Consider the following 25,290-nt stretch of genomic DNA (forward strand, 5'->3'; position numbering starts at 1 on the left):
TTTTCCAAGTATTTTGGTGAGTTTCTGCATAGCTCTTCCTTCCCTTCCCTTGTTTTTAATGTATTGAAGTAGAGGAAAAATCTCTTGAAGGGTAATGAATTAAGGATATTTGGGCATCAATGGGTTTGAAGACACTTATGAAGAAAATCAATGATCGGCATCCAATTCTGGTAATCAAGCACTTAAAAAACTTTCAGATTAGAAGCACTGTCCTGCGTCAGTGAGTCAAAACCTCAGGTTCTGATCAAAAGCTGAAATAACTCACGACATAGCAAAGGGCAGCACAGTAAGCTCTCTCATTTAGACATGGAGAAAAGGGTACAAGATAAGAACACTAATAGGACCACTGGATCATTATAGCTCTTCTACTTCAAAGGTCCATGTTTAAAAGCTGATACAGTGCCACTAAACAACATGTGTCTGCTGGCTGCTCTACATGCTCAGTCACTAAACAAGGAGTAGGACCATACTGTCTACCTTTACTTAAGTTAACGACCGAGCACTACAGTTTTCTTCTCTCTAATACGAGAAACAGTTTTCATCACCTCATGGGTAAAGCAGGGTTTGCCCATGATTCTATGTTTTAATTCTTGATGGACCTTCCAGACCTAACAGGTGAATAACAGTACTGATTTATTGCTAAGTGCATCATACAGGGCAATACTACTTATGCCACGAAGGAGAAATTGTGCTAAGCACCAACTTTAAACCAAAAGAGCTTCAAAACTGCCTTCTAAAGACCAATATTTCATCACTGCAAAGAAACAACCTTAGACGCAACTTCCAACCATATTTTTCAGTGGAGGGCATCCATAGCATTTCTATCCACAGAATGACATGGAAGGGAAGTACAGGGGAATAAAATTCTCTGTTTGAAGATGGATTTGAAACAGAAACACGCCATGTGCTTAGAATCATAAATAGAGGCAGGAAGGCTAACGAGGCTCTGGAATATTTCTGATGTTATCTGATAGTGTTTTTCTTTTCTGAATTTCTCCAGGACTCCTTGTACTTTGAGCTATCCCGCCCCTCTCAGACCCAGGAGAGATTAAAGACTCAGCTGCATAACATTTAATCAATACCGATAAGCTCATAGAAATATCCTCTACAAAAATCAATGTGCAAATTCAAGTAGGCCATTCTGATCAACTGGAATAAATGTTGCAAATTATTTTGACCGTGGCTGTAAAAACACTGAGGAATAAACACCAACAAAGGAAAGACCTTAAGATCTAAGTTATCTTTCTCCTATATATATAAACAACGTAGTTCAGCTGTTACTGTTTGAATTTAGGTAAATTAGTGCTTTCTCAGCTTCTTATCTTTATAGTGTATTTGTAAGCAAAGTCATTGATTGCCTGAAGCAGAAGACCTAGAAAAAAACTTCAGCCTTCCACCTTTCTTGAACAACTTAATTCCAAATATATATAATTAATAGTGCTATATAGTGCTGTGAAATGCTAAATATCTTTAATTCTTCTTAAGGTGTAACACTTTTTTAACCTCCTCACAGTCTGAGCAGCAGTTCCTTAGTGGTGGATAGCGTGATAGACGCTTATCTCTAGCCCTGAGTGCTGCAAAATACCAGGAACAGAAAGCTAACAGAGATAGCAACAAGGTAAAAAGAAAGAGGAAGAACTAGGCCTTATAGAGCTCGTTTCTCACACAGCAAATCTGTTGGCCCCAAAATTATGCTCATTGAATGGCAGCACTGAATGTATTTCTCATGGTATGACTCCACAGCTGCAAAATCCCAGCTGCAATTAAGGAACTGCGGGGCTGGATGTTCCATCATTTTTATATGTGCAGGCACTCCAGCGGTGGCTGTGGCAGGCTGCAGCTGCCTGCTCTCAGCCCCCAGCTGCTGCCTCGCAAAAAAGGCAGTAACTGCAATTGTGTGCAAACGTTAGGAAAACACAAATTTTGTGGGTGTTGGAATGGTTCAAAATTGCTGAGCATTATTTCATTCTAGCGCTTCCCAGCTCAGTCAGGTGAATAGGACTTGCTTGGAAGATATCACAAGAACGTGGTTTTACGCCACTGGAAGAGGTGATGAGGTGACCTCCTAAGCATAATGGTTTCAAACAGAAAGATAATAGCTGAATTTCAGAGTAGACACATCTCAGAGGAAATCCTCATGACTCCAACTTTGAGCAAGTTTCCAATGATTACAGAACAAGCAGGTGCCTTTTTCTCTTGTTTATCTGTTAGGGTTTTCCTGTCTATGTGGCATTGAGTACTGATTGCTGTCTAAAAGAGTAGCTGTGTTGGATGGTTCACAGATACTAGGGACAAATTAACAGCCTGACAGTTACATGCAAAAGTACAGACTTATGTCTTCTTCCTCAATATTATGTCATACTTGATGAGAAATACTTCTGAATATACCCTTTAGGGTGCATGCACCTCCTTCATCTAGCTTACGTCTAAGATAATTCCATCTGAAGATGCTGGCAAAGGTGGAAGAAGCTAAGATACTTTTGCATGATCACATATTCAATAGCTTTGCTTCACTGTGGCATCTGGCTGAGCCCTTCCCAACTCTCCCATACTTTCCCTTCACTAAGTCCATCGGTGGTTCAGATGCATTGCCATTTTGAGTTCAGGGAAATGATTTAGCAGAGGGTTGTTAGAAGAACTGAAGCACTGCCATTGCTTCAAATAACATTCCTGCTGAGGTCATAGATGTGACTGAAAGTTGGCAAAGGGAAGAGCAAGGAGAAGAACCCTTGAGGCACTCGAAGCAATGATACCACTGACAAGCTCTCTGAAGAGAGAGCTTTGCTGCAGCAGTAATATGGGAGATGCCATTTGAACAAAGGAATAATAGAAATCAGTACAGTCAAATCATGTGTCTTTTAAGTTGTAGTTTAGTCAACTACGTTTTCAAAGTATTATTTACACGCACATCCCAGGATTTCATCAAATGCAAAGTATATCCACTGATTGAATGGCCACAATCCCTTAATGGCAATCAAAGAAGAGAGATGTTTGAATTTTAGTTTCTTACTGATTTATTATTATTATCTAGCTCTCTGCTTGCAACTGCAAATATCCCTTTGCTGCTCCATTAACCTGATCACTTATCTATGTTTCAAACTACACTCAGAATGTCCACACAGAAAATATCCACACTACATTTGGAGAAGATGTGCCTTGCATTTATGCATGAGATCATGGGCTACATTTTAATGGATACTTAACCTGGGCTAAAAATCAGCTAGCACTGTAAGGAAGGACTCTGGTCACATCCCACCAAGTACTGAATACCAGTAGATGACTCATGCACAACCAAAACCATAGTGCCATAGAGTGGAAGGGTCAGTTCATCTGCCATTTACCCTGAGTCAAAAAAGCATCAGCACAAACAAAAAATGGAGCAGGGAAACTCACCCCAGGCTTGGGCTAAGCCAGATTATCAGAGAAGGTTTCCTGAACAGCAAATATATATCCTCTAATATCCTCTAACAGAGCACACTTGTGTACACATCAGGTCCTAGCAAAAGTTGGAATGGCAAGAAAGCATCGGTACATCCCTCATTTCTGTTGTTCCCAAAGGAAATGGTCCCTTATCATCACTATCCTCACATACACAACATTTGCTACTTGTTTTTAGCAGTGATGAAGTTTTTGTTTTATCTGCTAGCAGTTGTTTCAGCCAGATGTTTCACTGAGAAATTCTGACTGGTTGACAAATAAAGTTTACAGTTTCTTAAGGAAGATAAAAAAGGAAATGGGGGAATTTACACACCACAATTGGGTTACACTACCAGTAACGCTACCAGCCTGCAAACTAATTTCACTTACTACAGCAGAGCAATGGTAGATCTACAGCAGAATGCAGGGGAAGCAGAATGCAACCATAAGCCACTGCCCCTTTATTGACCAATTTCCCCATCATGCTGATGGCACTAGAGATGCTTCACAGAATGCGACTCAAAAGGCCATCAGTTGGTTTTCCTTAATCATTTCCTGTAACAACGCAAACAAGAAAGTTCACCAACTCAGTATCTTCCTATTTTGTCTGATTTTCCAGCAGAACACGCATTTCCAGTACATTTGTAGGCTCAGAATCTGCCAAAGATATCACTGTTGTCATTCAATGCATTATGGTGCATGTTAAAAGAAGTGATTTCTATTAATAAGAGGAGCAAATGAAAATAAATTACTTAGAGCCAAGTCGTAGAGATTCTTATTCCTTCAGTTTCTGGATATAAGATGATCTCAGTAAACAGATCAAAAATGTCATTCTCCCTTACCACTCATAGCCATTATAACGACTGCCCAGAGCTCCATATTGACACTCAGTGTCGCCTATTGAATATGACTGTAGCAAATGTCAACTTTTGTCCTGTTAGAGTACAACTGTCATGTGATAGATAGAGCTGCCTGTCAATTCCTCACTGTGCTTTTCTACCTTCCTTTCAACTTCCATTACATTGTACGTTTTTAAAGAAAAGATGCCTTCTTTCTAACAACAATAACCATCTTCAGTACACTTCAAAGCCACAGTGAAGAAACGCTTATGGACTGTGAAAAGTATTGCTCAAAGAGAAGCCTCACATTTAGGGGGTTGATCCATCAATGACCTTCAAACACCTGGATGTACCACAGATAGGACACACATCATTCTACATAAACACAATCATCTCTTTCTTAAATGTGCCCCATTAAGAAATATAACCGAAAAATATATGGAAACAATTCATCTTCCCTACCAGACGTTTATCTTTTTAACCACCAGATAGGACTGTATATGAAAAGCAACTTCCTTCTCAAATCCCTACTGGAAGCAATAGGAACACTGCGTTACAATCAGCTCCACACAGGCAAATGTTTTATTCATATCGCACGACTGGAAGAAAAAATAGAAAGAAAGAGGGGAAAAAAAAAAGGCATATACTGGTTAATTTTATCTAAATAAACCCCACAGTGTGGCTTTTAAATGATATCAAGATCTTTTCCTACCCCACTGAGGTACGTTTTACCTATTTGGGATGAGTGGCATCAAATGCAGTTGCCAAGAGTGAAACCCCACAGCTCTTTACAGTAAGTCATGGAATCCAGAGGCCTTTCCACACATCCCGCAGATAAATGGATTATTTAACGTGATTTTTCAAACAAGCGATCAAACCCAATCCCACTTCACTTAACCAAATGAGTTTCAAGGAGGAGAAACAAAGAAATCTACTGCCGTTTTCAAGACTGACAGTTTCTCTTCTCTTCTAGTTCTTCCTCCCACCACCACCACCTGTTTTGCACAACATGTTACTAATATCGTAATCACTGAATTATTAGACAGAGAATTTACAAGCACCACTTGTTTTTTCCTTGCTGATGAAGGGAAACTGCCACAGCAATGAAAACTACAGATTATATCTTCTAAACTCGGGTCTGAGGAGAGCATAAGCTACACTAACGATTTCTGAACACTAATAACAAAACCACTTAACGCTCTCTATTATTTAATATAAAACAGTCCTACATAAGTAATAGGGAAAATATTGTAACAGAATAGGCCAATGGGGAACAAAGCTACTCAAGAAATACGATACAGTCCATTGCATTGAATAGGAATGAAGATGAATTATTTTCCAAATATTAAAGAACTACTAGGACAGAGATTCTATAGTTGACAGCATGGATGGATTCCATAGAGATAAAACTGTGACCATAGGCCAATATCGAGCTATATTTGGCAAAGAACAAAGTAAAGGGTTGGAAAGAGTTCTGGACAGTACCTACCAGTAACGACATGTGATGCTTCAATAATCTCAGTGGATTAGCAAAACAAAAAATGAGTAAAAAAGGAAGAGCAGGAAAGCAGCACACAAAGGGCAGAAGCTGAAGTGCAAACAGAAAGAAAGACTTCTGCTAAGAAATAAAAGACAAAAATAAAAGAGACTCTGAACTGCAAAGAAATTGGGATTTCACTCCCTTTGGGGGCACCTCAAGGAAAGAAAATGTATGCTGAGATAGTGAAGAAAACAATCAAAGATAGGGTAAATATTTACGTTTCTATTCACATAACTGAGAAGGTATAAATCATAAGAAAAACCAACAGCTTGGACCTTGGGGGATTTCTCAGTGCTGTTTTGTTTACACATAGAGAGCCAGCACTTTGCTTAGAGCTTCTTCCATCAGCTTCACTGCAGGGTTACAAACAAGGAATCGGGTCTTTCAGTGGAAAAGATATTCACACTGCACTCCTATGGCTGTGAAGTTTCTGCAGCATGGTGGTTCTGGCTTAAAGTTCATGCTGTAAATCCAAGTAGTGCCACATGCTTATCCGAGTACAATCCAAGAGAAAATGCCAGACAAACTCTCGTTCACCTCAAAGCCCCAGAAAGATAAGAAAAACAGCACACACTTGTCCTTTGACAATACTTCTTTCTCTGTCTTCTGCAAAGTGACACAAATATTGAAAAGAATCTCATTTTCAGTATGCTCCTTGCTACCAAGTATTCTAACACAATTTATGGACTATAATTATAACTCAGGCAGTGAAACATCCAACTACTGAAGACAACAGCTGGTCTCAAATTCATGGCTAACAATACAACCTTATCAGCCCAAAAAAAGCAATTACAGACTACAGGACCTTTAAACCAGAAAAAAAAAAATGAAAATCAAAGACCATGGCAGATAAAGGCAGTGTCAGTTTCCAGCCTGGGCTGCCAGCCAATCATTTCTGATTGTAAACCATTGACAACCTGCTCTGCCAGGTTATAAGATACTGGGATCACTCGCCTATTACTGAAGTGCAGTTAAAACATTCAAACGTGACAACAGTAACAGCTCTACATCATGGTGAAAAGGAACTGAGTTTCAAATGATTGAACCAATGCTAATACTGCAAGGAAGGGAACAGCAGCAATGCCTGATACATTATCAAGCATCACTGCCCTTTCTAACAAGGTTTACCTGGTTACAGGTAATAACCGTAAACAGTGATTGCCAGTAGTAGCACGGACCGTAAGTTCTGAAACAGAAGATGCTAAGTGACAGTCCTGCCATCTCCTCTTCTGTGAACCCAATGCATTGGGGCTCAGAACTCTGTGCATCTGAGATGTCAAAGAATTCAATGCCTGGGTCAGAAGAGCACAGTATGTGTTTCACCTGGACTAAGCCCTCTCAGATCCGCTCTGGATTTCATTTTTTTAACCTGCTTTATCTTAAATATATAAACTGAAAATCTAATACAACGCTTGCGTGCTGCTGACACCTCAGTGAGTATGAAAGCTAAAGGAACATGGATGGACAGGTGCATGGAGGGTGATGCTCTGCCTCACTCCACGAACTGATTGCCATGGCTGTACATTCTATATGAAACTGAATTTAACATTTCTCCCTGCTTTGCTTGTTCATCTTTTCTCCCAGCTTGATTTTTCTTACTCTTAGGATTTCTTACCCCTTGCTCTACCGTTCCAAGCACTTCTTTTCTCTGTACTCAGCCAGGTCTTCCTCACTGTGACTTCAGCTGTATGCATTAGCAAAATCGGCTGCTTTGATTAGAAACACAGGAGTGGAAGGTAGATAATAGCCCGGTTCTCTACACCTGATCTCCCAGTGAGGGGTCACTGATAGGGGTCCACAGCTGAAATAAGCGTCTCATCACATGAAGAGTTGGTGAAGAAAAAGCTGTACTGTCAAATAAAACAGAGCACAGCAGTGCTAGGAGTTGGAGGGGGTGAAGTTATCTATATATTTAGGCTGGTTTGTGTTTTGCAGATTTTGTTCTGAAGAAGCAGAGCTTTCAGCTCAACAGCAACAGAGCCTGAAGTCCTGTATTTAACTACAGGGCAGAGTCAACTGAGGAAGTTGCAACTCCATCCTCTCAGGAAACAGGCTTGTTAGAGGAGCTATGGAAGGAGCCACTCTGCTACCAAGCCTGCTCCCAAGGAAGCACCGCTCTCATCTTCTAAACAATACGGCTGTGACAATAATCCTGAAGGACTGTTTTTTAAGGCCAGTTCACTGATGGGCTCTGATTAAATTATCTCCAGAGTGATCCATCTGTTGATTGACACTTTTAAAATACCGACCGTCCCAGATCATTTGACACTGGCTACTGATGAATCATCAAGTTAAAGCCTTTACTTTAAATACTACTGTTACGAATGAAATGTCAAATAGTGACATTTGATATTCTGCACCAATTACTACCGCTCATGTGGGCACATAAACACCACTTAAGCGGAGTCAAAATCAGGCTATTAGGGTGCAGGGATCAAAAGAGACAGGCTACTTGTCTTGTCTGGGTTTATAGACTACATAGCTATTGAGGGTCCATTAATCAAGCAGGGAAAAAAACAGCTATTATGGGTACTGCAAAAAGAGATGGTCTAAAGGAGGTTGAAAAGGATGAGTGCCTGTGCCGTGCCATACATTCCTCGCTTCTCTTGAACAGCCCCCAGTTCGTGCGTCATTCTGACATAGATTATACAAACAAGGAGGCACTGTTGGGTTAAGGGTGATGAGAGAGAGGAAAATGTTGACAGACTCTCCACCAGTGTGAGGCACAGAGCTGTGAAAGCCTGCTCTGATTCTTAACTTGTATGGTCAAGAAGGGTGGAAGGCGCCTTACAGAGGATATTTCTGTATCAGGTCACGAGAGACAAAGTCTTGTTCCGTCAGCAGTACTTTTTATCCCTTGTATTTATAAGGGCAACAGTACTTACATGTCTCCTGCATATAGGAAAGCGCAGATCACAACTTTTACTCCACTGCATTTCAGAGTCAAAGCAGTCAACAGAGGTTAAAAAAACGCAATAAGAGAACTCTGGGGATTTATTAGCAGCCAGAATCATGCCATCAGTCCAGAACTTGATAATAAATAGCTTTCTTTTTTTTTCCTAAGAAAGCTTAGCTTCTCAACACTGAAAACTTGGTGGGTTTTTGAAGCCTTCTGAATACGTGAGCGAGCTTTGAGAAAGCTTCTTTTGAAGGTAGGGCTCATCCTTGACACAAATGTACAGTGGGGATACCTCAGATATTTGAATTAAATTTGACTTGAAAATTCTGAACTCAAAGCTCCAGAGTCATCAATTCCCACGCAAACATGTACTTGCCAGCTTTCTTATTTTCTCTGGAGCATACCACTGACCCTATTACAGCATCCCCCAGTTGTACGTGCAGCTACTTCTCTTTTCAATGAGACCGTGTTCAGAGGAAGCCAGCATGATGGATAATAGAAGTCCTTTGACATACTGTGTCATTTATCACATAACAGCCTCAATCCTCCTAACAGGGCCTTCTCCATATGTCACTGTCAGCTCTTGTGCCACCCCAATGCATCAAAAAGAAAAGTTTGAATATGAAGCATTGTAATTCCTAAGTCACAGCTCATTGCAGCTTTCCAGACATGAAGAACCATTCTATCTATCTGCCAGCTTGTTTGTTTAATTTTCACTCTGTCTCACACATGTGAGAAATTAAGCCTTCAGTGTAGAAGAAAACCAGAAAAATGTCAGGTCTGGCAGAAAAGAGGAAGATAAAAATCTCCAGTTCCATCAGGAATCCAATGTGACATTTTAAAGTGTAAAAAGAGCAGCCTATGAGCATCAGGTATTAGAAAAATACTGGCAGATCTAAAGAATTCCTTCTCCTTTCCAACCCAGGAAAGAGGTTCTCTAATGGGCTGATGCGAAACTAGAAAGCTTAAAGCAATGCAGATAAGCTCCTGAACTCGGCTGCTTAATGGAGGCATATCTCAGCTCTTCAAGGGCAAGGAATGGAGTTAAAACACCCAGGAAAGCCTCTAGAGATTACCCAGTAGGCCCTGTTTTGGGCTACCTACAGTAATCAGAAATCACTCTATAATGAAAAATTTCACTGAGTCAGTTCCCAGGTGATTTGTGAAAACATAAGAGGAGACTGGAGCCACTGCTGGGGCCTCAGCTCTGCTCTCTGTAACACTCACATACATTCATCACTCTTTGCGCTCCCTCTCAAGTGTTAAGAGATGACAATCAGACCATGATCCATCCAGGCTCTTTTGCCATTAGTCTGTAGGAATGCAGCCCCATCTCGGTACTGGCTGCATTCACTGACAGTATCATGTTTGTGCTACCCAAGCACAGACTCTCCATAGCATTCATTCAAGAAGATGAGGGCTTCCTTTCAGATCTTCTCTATTTCATTTTCTTTCAGCAACACACAGAACTGGTCCAAGCTTGCATGAACCATTTCACAGACTCATTTTGTACTCATTAGCATTTCCTGGGTTAGAAAAAGCTCCATCTTACTTTCAGTGATTCAGAACCTCTCAGTGTGAATGGTCTTCAATTCCAAGAATTAAGATGCCATTTGGAATCACAAGTGATTTTAAAATATGATTTGCCACTTCATTAGGTTATTGTTGTGCAGTCTATGTAAATTTCCATTTCATTAAAAAATTTTCAAAAGAATCACAGGCAAATTACAGCTCGAAAATTAGTCAGTAAAACTTCATTAAGCCAACCCTTAATAGGATTATTAATGTGAAAGAACCAAAGATTAATTTCTTCCTCAATGAACATTAACTGACAAAATTCTTACCCTTTGTGGCACTCACAATGCTGCTCTCATGTCTTGATGCCTACTCTAACAGTAGAATCATGGAAGGTATATTAAACAACAGTGTATATTATTATGCTACAATGGATCATAAGTCAGCTGACTCAAAGGTTCCAAATTTCATTGCAAATTTCAGTATCCTCAAGGTTTTGGGGCAGCAACTTAGCATCAGCTCGAACTGTTCTTTTCATCAACTGATCTGATCTTTTCATCCCCCTTATTAAGTATTCACAGTAGATAACTTTATGTGGAGACATTAAAGTTGTGATACAGCAGAGTCTAGCAAGCCCCCAGGAAGCCCATAGGCCAAGTCACTAATAAGCCCTTCAAAGGCCTTCATCCCCCTGTAAGCAGTTTTTTCTCTGAAGCTTCCAGGATGGAGCTCTGAACCAACAATATCAATTCTGTATTCCCATGTATTTCACAGTTCGGTACACAGACAGACTTTTTTTGTGTGGGTATGAAGGGAAAGAAGATAAAAGAAGGATAAATCAGCTAGGGGCAAGTCTTGGTCACTACTCAACCACAAGGCAAAGCAGGGATGAATTCCAACTCACCATGAGAGTATCCTAAATAAGAGTTAGATGGAAATACGAGCTTATGCTACAGGAACAATTAAAGGAGTCAGTCACTAGGAAAAGGAAAACACTGCTGTACTGCTGCTTTGTAGCCACCAGCTCACATTCTTCAGATTACAGCAGAAATATCAAGAGAGGGAAAAAAAAACCTGATAAATCAATACGAGTTTATTACCAAATACAGCAAAATGCTGACAGTACAGCACACAAAACGTATGCTTATTTTCATGCCTAATTTGCACAAGCTCATTCCCAAAGGATGAGCATAATATTCAAAAGTGAGAGCACAAATGACCATTTAAATGCCTAAACCCCAACTTAACTAATTGCATATAAAAACGTATACGTAACCTCCAAGCAAAACTGCAGCCTTTCAATCCTGATAGCCTGTGTCAAAATGGTCTCCATTACTCTATGGCTGCATACACATTTACACACAAAGAACGCTTCTTGGCAAACCTCAAAGCAAACTCCTTATTTAAGCTCACATCAGGCTTAAGCAAGAAACCATGCCCTGCAGGTAGTTTGTGGAGACATAGTGCTTGGTAGACACATGCTGTTTAGGGACCAGCCATTCCACTTGAGATCATGCAAGTACAATTGTGGTTTCAGAGCTGCCAGGTGTTTCTCAAAGATGGATAAAATGCTGGGGGAAAACAAAAACAGAATACGGACACTGTCTGATTGCATCTAAGGGATTTCTTTCAGTCACTCTGTAGCTCACAATAACTGCTGCACACCCAGTTGCTGTGACTTTTGCCCGATGGCTTAAATCCAGCAACGTCCTGTATTCATAGGCAACAGGTTCAGAGGTTATAAAGAACTACTCTGTAGCAGCCCAAAGGTAGCACACTAAGCAATGCCTGACATTAAAGTACATACAGTTTTGTTATGGCTCTTTGACACCCTTTGGGAAAAAAGATATAAGAAATAAATTGCTGTCATAGCAGTACACACAGTCAGAATTGACACATGGCAACAAAAAAAAGGGAAAGGCACGAACACTGGCCAAACCAGTTCATTATAAGTAACAGCCCCGAGCTGGGCTTTTGTTTCTGTAAGAAACCACATAATGGAAAGATAGACTTGATTCTGATTATTTCTGCTTACAGCAACAGAGACTTTTTCTTAACATTCTCCTTTTTATTTAGATTCCCAGTTGTATTAGTATTATGAGTTGGGAGGCTCAAAGCCACTGCCTCTGAACAGACTACATGCTTGATGAGATCCTGTGCTGCTCGAATCAGTCTAAAGATAGACAGAGAACTAGAACAGTTCAAGGGTGCCCTCACCTGCACATCACAGAAAGAGACAAATTACAGCTAATTCAGTTAGTGCAGTTCTTTGGTGCTCTTCACTTGAAAACTAGCACACACACAAAAACATGCAATGCATCACCCAGGCATGGAGGTCTTCCAAAGCAAGCTTTCTTCCCTGACATGTTTTGGAGGGGGTGGGGAACAGTCACCCCTCTGCTGCCTTCAGCAGTGAGCTTTCTACACTGAATGTTAATATATGTTTATAGTGAGACACTAAACAGGTCAACTAGAAAGAGGTTTGGGTATTCCTTGCAAATGGTTTAACCCACAGAGTATGGCCTGTCTTTCCAGCCTTGACTCCCCAGATATCTCAGCCTAAATCCAAGGAGCTTACCTTGAATCACCTAAAAAAGTTCAAATAAAATGTAACAGCCATAATCTCCTATAACTCTTGACTTCACTTTCAGGCTCTGCTTTACAGCTCTGCTACCACAAATATAATCCAGAACTGCTTTGCTTAACATTACATCCACTGGAGCATAGAATTCACCGTGAGCTCAAATGTGGTACTAGAGATTTCTGTGACAGAATAACATCTATAAGGGACTTGGATGAAAGACCACCACGTTTTTTTCCACGTCACTGGAGCAAGGATTTAAAACCCCAATCATGCTCTGTAGAAGTGACAGACGAGTGCAATAAACTTCATTAATACCCAAACCTCTTTTCCTGCTTCTTCTCATTTTTAAGTGGTATTAAAATAGTTTATGATTGTTCAGCTGCTCTGCACTTTACATCCTCTTATGTGTCATAACCATTTGGGGGATGACAGAAAAATAGACACTTTTTTTTAAATCTTTTTTTTTTTTTTTTAATATAATTTAAAATTTTAATGTATATTTTAAATTACATTAAAAAAAAATAAAAAAGCCTTTAAACTACCAGACAATGAATATGCAAAATGTTCCTCAAAGTTTACATTACTGTTATCATTGTTATCTACTGGTAGAAACGTCACAGACCAGAGATAGACCTGGGAAGCAAGTTTTGCTTTAGATGGTGCTCAGTGGGACCAGGTGCCCCTTAAATGGAGGATAGATTTTTTTTAATCAAAAGCTGAGCTTCTGAACATGTAGGGGAGAAAAATTAGAGATATGGGAGATAAAGAAACATTACCATCTGAGATGCCATGTGATATACATAGAAAGAACCCCTGTACTCACCCAGAACGTTGTCACTGCATAATAACTTTACAGGAGTAGGAGTAATAGGACTTCTTCAACTATAATAACTATACCTTAAGTACTTATCATTTTTGGAGACAAATCAAAGCGACCCAAAAGGTGGTTTAGGATCTAGACTGTATTGTCCACTACCACTTCCTCACTGTGCTCTACTTCCTCAAGCAAACAACGCAGAAGAGGCTCTATCGAATGTAATGGAATATTTAAGCACCTCGTACAGGGACACATCCACCTGTGGAATTTACAAGCCAGTTCTAACAGTACAAGGAAGAGTGGCTGAGCTCTGAACACAGCAAGATCTCTACAGCAACTTAATGCCAAAATAATCACTATTCCCATGCAATGAAGTATCACCGTGCTAATCTGAAGGTTCCTAACAGGATCACAACATCACCGAGCTGGGGTGTGTTCAAATACCAACTTCGTAGTTCTACAGTGCATACAGACACAAGGTCATCATTACTGAAGCCCCCTTTGCTGCCCATCTCACCCTCTTCTTTTTGTTTCATATTGTTTCCTCCAGCTCAAATTCTGGGCCAGATGACTTCAAAAAGCTCTTCATTTTTCTATCCCTTTAAGACTCCAACGCTTTACAGCATTAGAAGTGTGGCTGACTTTTTTTTCCCTGACTCCCAGCAGTGCTGTCTTTCAGGTCACAGGAGAGGTTTTGATTTCCCACTCTTTGTCATTCCAGCATCAACTTAATTTTCTGTTTTTCATTCTCTTGCTGCTTCCCTGGGACATGCAGCTGGTTTCAGAAATCAAGGTGACAATTTGCTCAAACTACTGGGGTAAAATTTGCCCGTGTAATTACCCTAATTGCATGTGCAATCATATGAACCATGTACACAGGTGAACTATTCAACCTCAGCTGGTCCTCTGTGGGTGCATTTTTGAACAAGCAATTTTGAAAATACAGGCTTCCAGATGAAGCTTATTTTTGTTGTTATGCCTCTTTGTCCCATTTTTTAAAACACCATTTTCCAATTGCCAGCCCATTTCTCCAACCCAAGGCAGTCACATATCTGCTCTCCTACCACTGTACTTTGCCAGCTGTTATTCAATTGAATCTGTTATTCAAATGAAACAGAGGGCAGGGAAGAGCGGAAAAGAAACACAGAAACAGAGATGTTAAAGAACAGTAGTAGCTAAAATACCGAGCTAACTAAACAGAGACATTTAAAAGCCAACACGCAGTAAGGCAGCTCTACCTTTGCATAACTAAGCTCCAAGTTTTTTTATTCATATGCTTTTAGAAAGAACTTCTGTGCATATATCACAAAAAATGATGTGTTTTAATACTTAAAAGGGACTGAATGGTCGTATAAAATTTGAAATGTCACTTGGAACTCCAGGGATGTCCAGTTTGCAGGGTGAAAGAAATACTGCTCGATTTATTACACAGTAATATATGAAGGTATATTATGAGAGACAATAATCTTCATTCCCAGGCAATTTCAGCTTTCCAGGTAGTGTGGATATTGCAGTAAAGTATTGGACATTCTTCATTGCATCTATAAAAGTGAAGTTTTTACAATTTCATTTTGTGGACTTTTTTCCCATCCCATGAATAACAACTCCAAGTCTGAATCTGTAGCTTCCAAAAGGCATTAACTTGGGTAAGATGAGTTGGTCTTGAGATAAGTGATCAAAACTAGCCCTTGCACTCATGACATGAGCTTCTACCCAGTACATTCAGCATTTATGTCGGTACTCCATGCCTACCACAACCAGGAATCAGATGCAAAATCCAAGTTCGTTAGTATCTGTGTGACATCTCATTGTAGTGTTTAACTATGGGGTGAACTGGGTTCAGGGTTTGCAGGTGCATCCTGACAATTTCAAGAAAGCATAAAGAAATCCCTCATCTTACAGCGTTCTCCAGTCCCTTCACTGATGATACTGAACCTCACAAATCTTCCCTGGGTGGCTGAAGAAGTCACGGCAGTGAGATTCTCCCCCCCATCCTAAGAAGAAACAGTGAAGGAAAGCAGTAACTACAAAAGCTTCCACCTCCATAAAGTACATCATGAGAAAATGGATTAGCCTTCACAACAGATCCATTAGCCAGCACCCCAGTATCCTCTTTGTTCTTGCCAATTCTAAAGCACGCTGTGCCAGTATTGGATCAGCTCCTAACAAGAGACAAGCTGGTCCTTGCCTGTCTGCACAGAGCCTAGCACAGGCACAATTGCTATGGGAATAATATATTACCAAATGGACTTAAATGAGCATAATAACAAACAAAAGATAATCATACACACTCAAACTAATGCAAATAAGAATATAATTCAATCAACTCATTAACTTTACTAAAAGCTAGCTTTGTACATCAGCCTCCTGGCTCTTAGAACTGTCAAAGGAGCGCAGACATCTGATTATGAACTCCCGTTGTCAGTCAGGAGACTAGACATGAATGCTGAACAAAAATAATTCCTTTCTGAGCCCACGGAACATCGTGTTCATATCTAATATTCATACTACCTTGAAAATACAAGGTAGTAGCCATATAAAATGGAATAATTTCTGAGGCTTAAAGCTGAATTGTTTAGTAGTCCAAGACATTAATATCACTGAGCTCATATCAAGTAATCTTCAAGTGCAGTGAAATTCCCAAGTGACCTTGACTAATCTGAACAGATTGGGTATGAAAGCATCGAGGGAGCTGCAGGCACCTCATGGGGGGAACCTTTACTGTTTCAGAGCAAACACTGTGCGTGCTTTTGGGACTGGAAGACCAAAGAAACAAGAGACAATGCATTTGGTCCCCCCTGTTCTTAAAATGACCATTAACTAATTCGTTTTTGTGGATGTTTAGACATGATACTGTTTTCTCCAAAGGCAAACAATAGTACAGCACTTCCATAGGTTATTGACAAGCAAGAGAACAAGATCATAGACATTACATATTAAGAAACCCTTGGCCCTATCTATGCCAGACCTCCTCTGTGAGGTCTTTTTTGGTCTCTACCAAGGCATACAAACAGTGGCACAGCCCTCTGGGCAATTTACCAGAATCTAGCATTGTGTTGGCCTGTTATAATAACAGGCCTCTGGACTCTGGGACAAGCTCTTATAATTCAAGAGACTGAGCGTATTCTCCTGCCCGACCTCCTGAAAGCGCATGGAAAGTGCTGGAAAATAAAAGGAAAGGCAGCAAAGCACCCAAAGTCTCAGCTACTCAGCTTTCAGAAAACAGAAGCACCAAGCAATAAAACCAACTGCTGACATGAGACTGGTGCCGAGTCCCACAGACAACGATAGCAGACAGACTCCTATTTTAGAGACTTGACGAAACAATAAATTAGGTGAGGGTGTGTTAGAACAACAGCTGGTTGCTAATTAGTCGCAGCCCCCTCAGCAGGGTATCAATAAAGCAGCAAAGAACATCTCGAGTAAATTAAATTTTAAAAACCCCTACTGCAATCACTCCCCTGACAGACCCTTCCTTCATCTCCCTTCTCAGCTTTTTATTTATTGTAATTACTTTAGTAATAAGATTTGTTTCCTTGTTATTATATGTATTACTATGCAGGGCGGCAACAACAACAATAACAACAATAGCTAGGAAGAGTTATGTTGCTTATTTATCTCTGTGGCTGTTATTGGGCCACTGGGTGGATAGAGCAATGAGGAGGTGGGTGCCTGGGAAAAGCAGTAAATAGAAAAGAAAGCATATTCCTCAGGAGCAGAGACATATGGGGACATATTTACAAAGGAGGAAACACTGACAATGAGCGAATAGATCTAATAACTCAGGGGAGCCCAACAGCTCCAGCTGATAAAGGAAGGAATAAACAATACTGCATTAGAAGTGCTGTCAGGAGTCCTGGGGTGTAGCTGCGTGCCAACAGAGGTTTACCATAGGAGAGCCAAGGATGGACTGCCATGTTAGCACAGGGCAAAGGCTTTGTCTGAAATAGGGTCATCTCCCACAGCATACTGATGTACTGAGAAGAGTTTGGTGGAGGATCAGACTCTGGTTCTGGGTCCACCAAGGGAGAAGCTGCAAAGACTTAAAGAATCACATACCCATATTTTATCTTATGTTGTTCATGTACTAGCCAGATTTCATAGCATCATAGACTCATTAAGGTTGGAAAGACCATTTAGCCAAGCTATCAGCCCATCCCCACCATGCCCAGTGACATCCCTCAGCGCCACATCTCCACGGTTCCTGCACACCTCAAGGGACAGTGACTCCACCACCTCCCTGGGCAGCTGTTCCAACACACCACCATTCCTTCTAAAAAGAAATTTTGCCTAATATCCAACCTGAACCTACCCTGGTGCAAATTGAGGCCATTACCTCACATCCTATAGATCTAACCTTCCAAATCATGGGCTTCTGCTATAGGGAATCTGCTGAGACTATCAGGAACAATAAGGCTGCTTGCCTTGAAGAAGTATAAGTGGTCTTAGACCCTCTTCACTAGAACTAAAGAACAAGCACCCAAAATTCTCAGGACGGCCTGCTGAGAAGACCGTGATGGCCAACAAGAAGCACATTTTCACCAGTTATGCCTCACCACCAGTGCAAGATCACTGTCCTCTTTATGGGGACAGCTGAGGCAACACCAGAGGCAAGAGAGCAGCACTTAGATAAGAACCATCTACTGCACTCAAAGAAAGTTCACCCACAGTTCATAGCACTTCCCTGAGCCACATTCCAGATGCAGTACAAGCATTCCTCAGACATGGCATTTTCATCTGCTCTGAGGTCCCGAGTCAGCGCTTGCAAATAGACCACCTTATAACACAGAGCTCAGAGCACAGCCATTCTAAATGAGTAAGGACTGAATCTTATGCAAAAATGTTCTTCCACACGCATCTACCCAACTACCGTTGGCACTATCCTTAAAGAAATGCACGCATCACACATCAGCTAGTCTGGAGAGACCCCTTAAATTGTGCTTGCAAAGTGCATGGCATCCATTTAGATATGCAAGACTAGATTCTGAGAATTCAACTCCTCTTTAACCCTCTGATCAGAGAGAAGCAAACAAGAGAAGGGAAGGGAGAGTAGGAGGGATGTCTACAGCCACATGGCTTTGTGTGCCTCTACTTCAAGATTTAATCCTCAAGGATGCAGTTCTGGGTCATCAAGTGAGTCCTCAAGTGCGGCCCTTAGCTTGTTTGCTGTCTATGTCCAGCTCTGCCTCTGACTACGTGGAGAACAAAATGTCTCAGTGCAGGAGAGTGCACAATAATATAGGAGGAAATAGAAGTTATATACACAGATAATGCTTTTGGGTAGAAGAACTAGCTTGCTTCTGTTCTTCCTACAAGTATCCTTCAAAAAAAAAAGAAAAGAAAAAAAAAAAAGGCCCTTGTTTCAAAAAGTAAGTGGGAAACATTAATAGTTAATAGTTTCCCTTCTGAGAGCATGCAATAGAAATGTGTTCTGAAAGGGCTTTCAGAGGACGTTTCTATCTCTCCATTTCTGTAATTGTCAGAGTTAAAGCTTTTCTCTGCTGGATTCCAGGGCGCAATAAACAAAGCCCTGTAAGTAAAACAGGATGGAACAAACAGCCTGACTAAAGTGAGAGTGAATATCAATAAAGAGAAACAAACAAAAAGCCCAGCTCACCTGCCTTACCTATAAGCAGCAGCAAAGCTTACTCAGCCTGTGTTGTGGGAAGGCAGGTGCAGAAGGGAACAGGGTGTTTTTAAACCAGATAAAGAATAGTCCATGGCTATAATCCAAAATGCAAATCAGGATTTCCTCTTCCTAACAGCTACTATGGTTACCCCATGCCTTCGAAGAAGTCACACTGCTTCCAAAAAAATTAATCTTCCTTTACCAAAATAGACTCACCGGCTCCCATCTCCACTGATTGGTTCAATTCATTTACAAAAACACATCAAGTTCCTCTCATTGAAAAGCTTCTTTGATTCAACAGTAGGGAAAGGAAAGCGAGAAAAGGGCAGACAGAAGGGAAGAAAGAGGAAACATGAAAGGGAGTAAAGAAAAAGGAAGAAGGTGGCAATGGAGGAGAGAGACATGAACTTGGAAGAGAGAGATTGGGCAGTTCAAGACCTGTGGATGCTCATAATAGACAGTGCATGGGCAGTCTGAAGATGAAATATTCTTTAAAACAAAAGCACTTATCTAGGAGTTCCACCTCTTGTTTGATCAATCATATCGCAAGGCCGAATAATTTTTAATTTAATACTTCTGGGAAGTGGGGGGGAAGCACTCATTAAACACGGGCACGGTTGGCAAGCACTGCGCGTTAGCATTTGGCACTATTTATTATTGCTGTTTATGGTGATATAAATTAGGTTATACTGATATAATTAATAACCCTAAATTCAGGGGTAATAAATAGCAATATTTATATGAAACTGCAGACTCTGAAGAAGTCCAGCCAAAAAAATCCCCACAAAATGCTGACTACCACGTTGTGACTGCTAACATACACATGGGAGCACCAGGTACGTGGGTGCAGAAGATATGCAGGTGTGAGCAGACACTGAGGAATGGCTGCATACACAAGCTGTTGACAGAAGGGTATGTAGCATGTGCACAGAGAAGACAGCCTAAAAGCAGGTCACAAGATGGTACACAACTGCATGGAGAAGTGTTGGTGCACAGGCAACTTGTTGCTCCACTGTGTGGTAATGAGCTTATGTGGAACAGTGTGAACAGCCAACAGTGCTGGGTATTTCTTTGTAACAGAACTGTTTGTGCTGTCATAAGCTTTTACAAGTTCCTTTCCTGACCCTGGTTTTAGTGGATGAATCAGAAGAACTAGATTGAAGAGAAAATGCTCCTGGTACACATATTTCACTCATTTCAAGCTGTGTGAAGGTTGTGGTGTGTCATTATTTCATCCTCCCAGGAAGAAAACTCAGGGGAAAGAAAAAAAAAGGAGGGGGAAATGCTCAAGGTCACATACTTCATCAACAGCAGAGCCAGGAACAAAGCACGGGTCTCTCACTCACCCAGTATAACTCAGCAGTTTCCTAATCAAAGTGCTGTGCTCCTTCATGGATTATCCACCGCTGTGTAGAATGGAATTCCTTCTCTAGCTTTCCTGTTAATCCGTGATTTAATTTAAAAAGACGATAAAGGGATGAGAGAAAACAGTCAGCTGAACACCAACCAATACCTTGGGTTTTCACAGAACAGCCTTCGCAAGATAATCAGCCTACAAGGACACTTTCCCTTTAGTAATTTAATGCCTGTCACTTTGGACCATCTTATAGCACCGTTCTTGGAGATTAAGACTACTTTTACTTGTAAAGAAGAAAAAAAACACACAAATAACTATATCAGGTCAGACCATACATCTATCAGAGGCAGCATCCCATTTCCAGCAGTGGTCAAACACTACTGTGTGACAACACACAGGATGCACTTAATAAAAAGTAGTGTCTAACATTAAAATATATAGCCACTACCAGATCAGCTGAAATTTATTTGACAAACCCTACATCTGACTGCTATTCAGGACAGAGCAAAGGCTGCCCAGGGAGGTGGAGTCACCATCCATTGGAGACCTTAAAGAAACATGGAGATGTGGTACTTCAGGACACGGTTTACTGGGCAATACTGGTTGTAGGCGGACGGTTGGACCAGATGACAGACTTCTTTTCCAACCTTAATGATTCCATGAGAACAGTCGCACAGAACACAACTGCTCATCAGTACTCTCTGGATTGAACAAACTCAAATTATATGTGATATTGGGTAGTGATTTTTATTTTTATGTGATGACAGCCTTACTCATACAGACATGCTTGCATCACCACTACCTTCATTTAGCATCAGCAACAGGACTCAACTCTCTCCATCACTGACAGACAGGAATAAATCCTCATAGTACTGACTGATGTGAAAGGGAGTGAAAGGGAAGGCTGTTTCCTAGCTCAGCCACACACAGTCAGAGCATAATCACATTACTGCCATCATATCTGTGACAGAGGAACATTCTCTGCATGCAACTTTCAGATCACATTAACCAAAGCAAATACCAAGGCCCTGATCGTCTTGTTGCTGCACAAGGCTCTCGAAGTGTGATTGCACGGTATCCTGCTGGGATGAGCACTCTTCCACTGAGCTGTGCCTGCAGCAGGGAGTCAGCTGGGGAAGGGGCACAGCTGGGCTGCTGGAAGAAATCCTTTGTAACCGTGCGATGGCATTCATCTTTGTGACGGGCAGGGAAGCATTATGCACACCCCAGCACACAGGACTGGGGAGGAGGGAGAGAGTGAGGAGCTTCAAAAGAACTGCCAACAGAAAAGAATTCAACCCTTTTTTAAATATAAAGATACCGAGGTAACGAGACTAGAGCAGGATTAATACCAGATAACAGAAGGATGGATGGGTAGTACAGAAGATGCACTTTCAAAGCATGAAGATTCGAAATGAGTGATGATTCAAAATAAACAGTGGATTTGACACATTCAGTCGTGATTGTAAATCTCAAGGCAAATAAGTGGCTTCCTGAAATGTGCTACAGAGACCTAAAAGTAAGTAGTATGGACCTGTTTACAGCTACTCAGTCAATAATGGCCTACAGACCCTTTTCCTGGAAAAAGAGCTTCCCTTTGTGGCAGTGATTTGAATGACAACAGAGTTTAATACAGCACTTAAACCTAGATGAAGTAGAACATTAATGGACAAAGAAACCTGCATGTGCTTCCACATGCAGCAAGGGACTAAAAGTCATCTCCAAAAAGCTGCCAATAAACTCTAGGCCAAGAAAAGAAGCTTTTCTTTCTGTGCAGGAACACCTCAGTCCACTGAAAAAGCACATGGGAAGAAGCAAGAGCAACAGAGCCATGGGAGGCCCCACAGCACAGCATTTAAATTGGAGCATGATGGAATGGTTCTCTCCCTTCCCCAGGCTTCATGCTTAGCTACAGAGCCATAGCCAAGTCCTTGGACCTCTGCTCCTATCCCACACCAAACTTTCCTACTCATCACCAGGTTGAACTACAGTGGAAGCTCCACACGTTCCTGTGTGATATGAGCTCAGACAGTACCCTTCATTCCAGGTGTCACCAAAAGCCACACTGTCCCTCCTGAGGACCCTTCCTCTGCTATGCTCACTCCTGACAGCTGGAGAAAAAAGGTCAGACATTCCCTCCAGCCCTCCATCTGCTGGAAACTTTAATTAAGCAGAGTGAAAGGAAAAACAGAAAGCCACAATCTTTCATTTTTGCTTCTGCTGTCTGGAAGAATCAAGGAAACATTTGGTGCCAGCAGAAGCTTCCAATACTCGGGGGCAGCATCCAGCTCCCCTGAACAGCCTAAACTACAACACACTCATGTCCTGGGGAGAACAGGAACACAAAAAACTATGCTCATAGTCGCAGACCAGAGGCTAAGAACACTCCAAGCTGCCCTCTGCTGAAGCCCAGACCACAACAGAAAGGAATTAGATTAGGACCAAATAAGCTCAAGATTTGCTTAAGGTCTTTACCCTGTTTCTTCAGCACCGGATCAGCACAACCTGACCTGAAACCAGATGAATGGTTGTAGTGATGATGTGGGTAGGAGCAATGTAAAGGCAGCTCTGAAGAATGCAAAAAGAAACTGGTATATTCATAAGCTCAGAAAGACTTGGAATCTCTTCAGAAGCATGTGGGAGGAAACAGAGTAAAGGAGATAGGAGAAGGAGGGAGTTTCATTATACGGAAACATTTCCATAAAGATACGAGCATTTAATAGATCCTTACATCTTTCCCCCATTCAGGTTATATAAAGCATTAATTAAAGCCAGTTATTCCCAGATATATCAGCTTGCAGATAAAGTTTGCCCTGCTGATTTGGCAGAATAGATAACTTTCCATTCAGCAAGTAAGATTCAGTTTGTCTGCTATCGCTAATACTTCACCCAGTCAGTTGGGACACCTTACGGCCCCACACAGTACAGAACCATGAATATCTGATGCACACGAGACAGCACACTGGGCTGTATCCAGGACTTACATTCTCCTTACAGGACTGATCACAGGATGAATAAAACACAAGGCAAAAGGCAACAGGAATTCTGGCCCAAAACACTGAAGACTAGGCCTGCTAAGTATACAGCAGTAAAGCCTGCAGGTAAACCCAGTGAAAATTCACAATAAGTATGTTACTACAACGCACTTGCCATTGATGACTCCATCAGGGTTGAGCATGGGGACAATCTTGAAAATGAAACATTTCCTCAGGAGATCAGCAATGGCATCACTGCTCACAAGGAACTCCAGGGTCCCCTTCATCACCCAGCTGGCGTTGCTTTCACCAGGATGAACACGGGCCATCAGAAAGACATAAGGACGACTGTCTGTAAAACAAAGCAAAGGCATGGAGATGTTATGCACAGAAGCTGCAGAGATACGATGCCAACTTTTTTTTTTAAGAGAGAATCTTACTAAACAGTTCATGGACAGAGCCTAATGAACCCCTGTTGCAAAGCAGACTAGCAATTTGGCAGAGAAAATTGTCTTGCTATCAGATACGTTATTTGCCATTCCCATGAAAAAGCACCCTCATTTGGCCTAGTTACACGTCTCCAAAAGCTCTCTGTATACACATGCTCAGAAGAGACCAAATTTGACAGCAGATTGTTTGAAAATCCCATCTGTGTTGAGCAAAATCCACAGATGGGCCAAGGGAAGAAGACAGAGGTAGACACCTGCCAAGCATAGAGAATAAAAGAAAAGGACAAAGCAATGATGTGTCTTAAAATTATCCTTCTGTGAATGTTCACAATCTCAGGCTGCTGTCACAAATCAACCTGACACATTTGCTTTAGTGGAAGCCACTATCTGACAGGGAATCACAACGATGCCATGATGTTTTTTGCAGCTCTGTCAGAGCACAGGCTCTCTAGTAAAGGGACAGAAAACAATCAAAGGTATCATCTGAGCATCCTTGTAAGCAAACGCTGATTTAGCAAGTTATGCTTCTATGTCCTCAGCTCCCAAAGCTGTACTAAAGTCCTTCAGTTTTCTAACAGCTTTACAAATCATTACTCAATTAATGTGAAACACAGAGGTGGAATCACAGAACCTTTTGAGTTGGAAAGGATCCTTAAAGGTCACTTGGTCCAACTCCTCTGCAAGGATGTAGACAGGTCTGGAAACAATCCCACATTCACCCCTTCCCATTCATAGGCATTTGATGGGCATGACCAGAGTCTCCACTCGAATTCATACAGAGCAATCATACTGTGGTCCAGTAAAGCAACCAGAACTCTGCTATTCAATAGCCGTGTACTAATCTTTATTTTTCCTTTATCATTCTTGCACCTTACCCTGAGATTAGTATATTTTCACTGCTGTGTATACATTAGTGCCCAAGGCGCTAATGGACTGTAAAAGATCCCTTCAGCCAATAGAGACATACTAGGAGTTCTGCTTACTTTTTATTACAAAAACATATATATATTAGAAAACAACCTCTATTCAGCTCCAGCTAGATGCTGTGCATTACAGTCTACCTTAGTAATGCTTTAAAACAGCAACAAGCAAAAACTACTTTTCACAAAGGCATCAGTTGCATTTTGCTATTTCCAAACATTTTCTTCTTTCTCCCATCATCATGATTTAGTGCTGTTTTGCAGGCTCATTGCTGAGCTAAACTTATGGGACTGTGTTGTTGTAGTTGAGAATGAGGCTCTTGAGGACTCCTAATGGACAACAGCTGTA

General features: G+C 41.2%; 1 protein-coding gene across 1 annotated transcript in view; it reads right to left on the reverse strand.

Moving 5' to 3' along the window:
• The window catches only part of LOC146758524 (cytosolic carboxypeptidase 4-like), a 41,468-nt gene extending 16,603 nt beyond the window's left edge, over positions 1 to 24,865 (reverse strand). Inside the window, exon 1 of the mRNA XM_085514545.1 lies at positions 23,744 to 24,865. Within this exon, the coding sequence (XP_085370671.1) occupies positions 23,744 to 24,024 (281 nt within the window). The 5' untranslated portion in view covers positions 24,025 to 24,865. The remainder of the gene's footprint in view (positions 1 to 23,743) is intronic.
• Positions 24,866 to 25,290: the final 425 nt, after the last annotated feature.

The sequence above is a fragment of the Coturnix japonica genome, chromosome 13, assembly GCF_054131305.1.
Source record: "Coturnix japonica strain WE chromosome 13, WE-NBRP24, whole genome shotgun sequence".
In the NCBI taxonomy this organism is placed as follows: domain Eukaryota; kingdom Metazoa; phylum Chordata; class Aves; order Galliformes; family Phasianidae; genus Coturnix; species Coturnix japonica.